This window comes from Octopus bimaculoides, chromosome 8, assembly GCF_001194135.2.
Source record: "Octopus bimaculoides isolate UCB-OBI-ISO-001 chromosome 8, ASM119413v2, whole genome shotgun sequence".
NCBI lineage: Eukaryota > Metazoa > Mollusca > Cephalopoda > Octopoda > Octopodidae > Octopus > Octopus bimaculoides.
The window spans coordinates 72,276,930-72,283,074 of NC_068988.1; the positions used below are offsets into that span (position 1 = coordinate 72,276,930).

Consider the following 6,145-nt stretch of genomic DNA (forward strand, 5'->3'; position numbering starts at 1 on the left):
TATATATATAGGTCTGTTGATGCAAACAGGAGCAATAGAACTCAAAACATGATTATATTTGTTGCTTTTTAATAATCGGCGGAAGTTACATAGTAACTCAAGGTATCCTGCGTTAGCACTTATCAAGTGATAAGTGCCGAAGCGCAAAACTCTCGGCCCTTCAGTTACTATGTAACATCTGCCAATTATTAATAATATGTTTATGTGTGTGATGTGTATGTATGTATGTATTCTTAAAGCACCCAGTTACAATATCTAATTTTCATTAGATAATGATTTCCCTTGCAGTTGAAAAGTTCATTACTTATATAATTGCACAGCAGTTATTCATTCTTGTAATAAAACAAATTTGATGTAAAAATAAGACATTATAATGACAAATAAGATCATATATGCAATACTTAATTTGTCAGTTTAATAAGGCATCACTGTAAAACAAGAATTCAATTGACCACATGGCATTTGTTAAGTGCATAAAATCATGTTACACACAAGCAACACACTGGGGATTAATGAATCAACTATACACGCAGTACTAAAACTATGATTTTAGCAGAGTCAAAGGGAATTATATTTAATGGTTGTTACCGAGTACAATAAGCTATTGTCTCCACCTAGAGTTGAAAATTCTCCTTATGATGTCATCCATCATTATTTTTCCTTAACCTATTCCTTTCTCCGTGAATGTTTCATCACATCAGTTTCTGATCGTTATAATATTTATTCAGTTGTTTCCAATCAGTTCCTGGCGGAAAATTATAAGCCGAATATAATCTTCTAACATTATGCCTTTCTAAATGTATTTGATGTAAAGGCATGGATGGAAGTATAACCTCTAGCAAAGTGGTGAGTTTTAGAAACACCAAGAAACTAAATCATAGAAAGTATCTCAGCATAATGTTTATTTATGCTATACGCTACTGACTGGGCAGAATCGAGATAACTCCTGGAAGAGAAAAATCAGATAACAATAATATAAGAATAACAAATTCTGAAATTCAGAAGACATGCACTGTGCGTTAATAGGGAATATAGCAAAATAAGAGAATTAAGTTACACCTTTAACATACTGCAATGGAAACAATATCTAGTTAATCTATAAATAGAGACTGGATATCTTTTCCTGTTTGCTTAGTTAACCGAGTTGCATTGATAACCTAAAGCTCTTTAACATAATGAAACAAATTAATAAAGAATATCAAAATTACAAGAGATAAACGAAGTGACTGCAATAGTATAACTTTGGAATGTTAAAAAAACGTTCATCTTTTGAAATGGATGTTCTACTAATTTCAGCTGTTATCGCTAAGCGATAACAGTTGAAATATCAAATGAACAATTGTAGATTATATCTGATTTTAACGATTTAGAAAGCTCCATTTTACATTAGTTAATACAGTTTATGAAAGACTCCACATGACTTTTACCTTATAAAACAAAGGAAAAGATCTTAGCGTAATATTTTGAATTACATTCTTATATTGGCAGATCAACATGCATTTTCAAATCCATATTCGACTTGTGTAACCATGGTTACTTTCAGATTTTCTATAGACGCCAACAGTGCATTCCACGATTTGTAAGCAGTAGTTTAATGTGGGTTGAATTTGTGCTTCAAATGCTTTTAGGATTAGAGTATATCCAGTGTAGGAACAGGTTGATTTTCTAATACGTAAAATGTATTTTGGGGTTTTGCCTCTAGAATTGCTTAACTCAGAAAAAAAGTTTAATGGCAAGGATGCAGTTTTAGCAAAGCTATAAATATGTGGCGGGTTAACAATATCATCAGCGACTACGGAGACAGAATAAGTGTAGCGGCATTGATGATTTAAGTATATGTTCTCCATTGAGACTTAGTAATATTTCAATATTATTATTTTGTTTATAATTTAGTACTGTTGAAAGGTAGGCGAAATATAGCTAATTGACTAAGAGTTCGCTTTGCATTCAAACTTGGGTAAATGTCATTTTCTGTTATATAGCTTCGGGTCAAGCCATATCTAACAAGATATGGATAGATAGAAACAATATTGAAACCTATCGAATGAATTGCATTCAGAATGTCAGTTCTCTGAAATTCCATCCTAACTCATATCTGTACCGTAGGTATTAACTTTCAAAAGTACACGAGCACCGTTCTTAGAATCGTTCGGAGTTTACAGATATTTAATGTATTTCAATATGTAATCTATATCTATAAAAATTTGTAATAAAACACGTTCTTTTTTCCTTTTCCAGGAGATTCCATTACAAAAGCAATGTTCTTCATATCAATCTATTCCTGGCATTTTCTTGTCGGTCATTGTTTTCCGTTCTCAGACAGAACCTTTTCACTTACGGGTTCGCCATGTCCATTGACTTTCAGAAGAAAGGAGACAAGGTTATTTTCAAAGACGGACCGGTAAGGAAACATTCTTTCCATTGCAGAAAAACGAATACTTACTACCCAGAAATAAGATACAAAATAAACTAGAGATTATAGCTGGTTTGTGTCGATAAAAATCAGATGGAAAAATTGCCTGAGAGGTAGTTTGAGAAAAAATATGACAGGAAAGAAAAGTAGGATAGACGTAGAAGAAACACTTGAAAATACTTAGTCGTATGGTAATTTTCATTTTAATTGAAGAAACAAATGTTAATTATAAACTGATTTTTAATAAACTTTGTATAAAGTACCACTTAAAACCACCACCATCTTTCAATAACGTATATACTAAATAGAAGATGTTTTAAAGTATTCGAATACTGGACGATTGAGATACCACCTTATATTTCGCACAAACAATATCCCAACTTCACACTGTTTTAGCAAGATTCTGCTTTTGTATTTATGAATCGATATAGATTTAGCTTTTTCTGATCAGTGCCACCGAGACAAGGAAAGGTAGAGGAAATAAAACAGAAATTATATATAATCCTTTCTGGTTTTTATCTTTCCTCAGTCACCGTAATTTTTTCTTTTTCTCAATCGTGTAGCCACTAATGAAGGTTGGGCCTATGACACGTTACATGGCCTACAGATAAGTGGGATGATGAGAGGAAGGTATATTCAAGCCGGAATCCTAGTGCGGATGCTCGCAACAAACAGGACACCGTTAAAGGCATCCAAGATATCAGGTAGTGGTGTTAAACCGGGTGACGGCTTAAGTCTACCACTCAAGTAGACCAGTGCAAAACTTAACACAGAATGCAAAAACCTCGAAGAAATACGAAGCCATCGATCCGACGTTCTTACAGTTCCGCCACTAGACGGCTTTGGATCGATAACGTTGGATTGATAACTTTTTTTTATTAAATTCAGAGCGCAGTGAGTAGGAACAAATTTCACAAAGCATTCTGGCCGACGTTGCTGACGACTCTACCGGTTCGACACCTACCAACCACTTTTAAATATATATATACTTTTTCCTTTCAATTTCCTAATATGTATAGTGTGTAGGTGTATACATATATGATCAATTTTGTATTCTTCGTACAAGTTTTGAATAACATTAGCCGGGTGAATCAGTGCATTATCGTCCTTGAAGATTGCGCCACCATCAGGGAACAACATTTGTAGCATAGGATAGATATAAGCAGCCGAAACACTCTAATAATCCTTGGCATAAATCCATATAGATAAGCTAAGTGGCCAAAAGAATTCCGTGATGTGGCCGTCCACATTTTCACAAGACAGCTTCACGATAAGGGCCAAACAGTTTGGCTTCTTTGGGTTGTCTGCCAGAGTAGGAAAAATGATGAATGGTGAGTCATCAGATGATACTGTTCTATTGGGACATCTAATAGTCTTGACACTATTTTGTCCACTTGTCAGTGTTGATGAGGGACGGGAGAACTTTATCAATTGCAGCCCTTCCATTATATCCAACTTTATCGTTTCGGCTGACACTCTGTCGGCAAAGTGGGGTTCAGCTCAGTAATCACTTTGGCTGCCGTGGTTCAATGAATTTTCAATACAATATGTTTCACTATTCTGCGGTACCCCTCCGTCACTGTGAAATTATCGGACGCCACATCCAACAACATGGAGTACTACGTACACAAATACAACAATAAGAAATATATATGCAAACAATGACCACAGACTAGGAACAAACAGATCAAAAGAACATAGGGTATAGGAACAATAACAAAAATAAACATAATAAGATCACAAAAACATGGATAGCGACCCCAACAGTTATAATAGGATTCAAGCAAAAGCTAAAAAGAAATCTACAAAACAGGCTATAACATCAAGAACACTTCAGACACTACAAATCAACCGGAACATCGCAAAAACAAAAAGTAACTAAATAACTGCAAAAATAATAATAATAATAATAATAATAATAATAATAATAATAATAATAATAATAATAATAATAATAATAGTGAAAATATTTGCAGCTGTAGCAAGAAATCTGCATGTTCGCTCAAGAATCAATGATTGCAAAAGACATCATATACATGTGCACAATCACCACACCACAACATAAGTACACATACATACGAGCTTCCGAAAACCAATTTAAGGTCCGGAATCGCAATCATATCTCCTCATTCCGAAAGATAAATCGGCGATACGCAACATCACTTAGCGCACCTAATATGGAGATTAAAAGAAGGAAAACTAAAATATGAAATAGAATGGTCAATAATGAAAAATGCACATCCATATAGTACACTAGCCAGCGTATGTGACCTGTGCTTTGAGGAAGCCTTGTGCATTCTTTTAAGTAACGAAAACTTGGTACACAAGCGCGCTGAGAAAATACCGTGATGTTGCCACCGCGCCAAATACGAAGTTCTAGATTCAGAAAGGTGAAATAATAATAATAATTCAGTGAATTCTCTCCCTCTTCCCTTACCCCGTATTCATGTGTCCGTGTGACGGGTTGTATGTCTATATACACGTATGCGTGCCTTTCTGCGTGTTTACTATGCATGAATATATGTACCTACATAAGTAAATATGTGTAGGTGTGTATGCACACAAGAACATCTATGTATATGCATGCATGTGTATGTATGTCCATATATTTGCATATGTGTACGTATGTGAGTGCACGTATATATCCATATATGTGTGCGTGTATGTATATATATACATGAATATACATGTATATGTATATGTGTATGTGTGTCTGTGTGTCTGTGTGTCTGTGTGCGCGCGTGTGTGTGTATATGTCCGAGCGGTAGTAAGCATATGGAACTATATGTGAACCAACTGAATCTTAAAGGTCAGCTAGGGATAATCACGTGTAACCAGCCATGAAGAACAGATCAATAGTACAAAGTAATCAAATGTCAATATCTTTAAAACGGCAACCACTTTAACAGTAGCAGAATTACCATCCCACTACATCTACGCATTCAAAGCAGTTAGTCAACGGTCCTTCAGCAACATCACACCCTGACTACTATTAAATTCAGGCCACGCCAGACAGAGAGGATGTTCTTGAAGTCGAGGATTTTGAACTTACGGAGATAATATTTACATATCGTCTGGGGAAACTAGCCTCTTTATTTAGTCGTACCTGTGTTGAGGTCCAAATAGCAAATTGATATAATGGGAAGATTAGGAATAGTAGTTGCAGTAGTTCTGCACATCTGTCAATGTGTTCGCTGAGATATATCTGACCATATTGTGGGAAGAATATCTGTTGTCTGTGAACAGTACGTCTTCGTCTGATGAACATTCTTGTCGACCCTATATAGTTTTTATGGCAGCCCGAGCATTTGATTACATAAATGAGGTTTTCAGAGGCGCAAGTGAAGTTTGGATTTAACAATGAATTTTGTAAGGATCTTATTTAATGTCTTTGGTTGTTTACTGCTTTTAATGATTTTATGGGTACGTAGAACTTGCTTCATTTTGGGGTCCTTATGGAGTATTAGGGGATTTTGGACAATGATGTTAAGTGCTTCTTTGTTTCTGGAGTTGTATGTGGAGACATACGGTAGTGTTTTCAAAGTAGGTGTGTTATTGTGTTCGATTTTTTAATGCTTTTATGTCATCGATTTTGCACTTTTAATCCCTTCATTTATGAATTATGTTCGAAGGAAAAATCTTATTTTGTACAATATTGTATAATACTTTTGCTATTATGATTCTAATATATTCTTTAGTCTTGTAAAACATATATATATATATATATATATA

At 34.7% G+C, this 6,145-nt stretch overlaps 1 protein-coding gene across 1 annotated transcript in view; it reads left to right on the top strand.

Moving 5' to 3' along the window:
* The window catches only part of LOC106884339 (calcitonin gene-related peptide type 1 receptor), a 130,531-nt gene that overhangs the window by 59,379 nt on the left and 65,007 nt on the right, over positions 1 to 6,145 (top strand). The window contains exon 6 of the mRNA XM_052969887.1: positions 2,239 to 2,401. Within this exon, the coding sequence (XP_052825847.1) occupies positions 2,239 to 2,401 (163 nt within the window). The remainder of the gene's footprint in view (positions 1 to 2,238; positions 2,402 to 6,145) is intronic.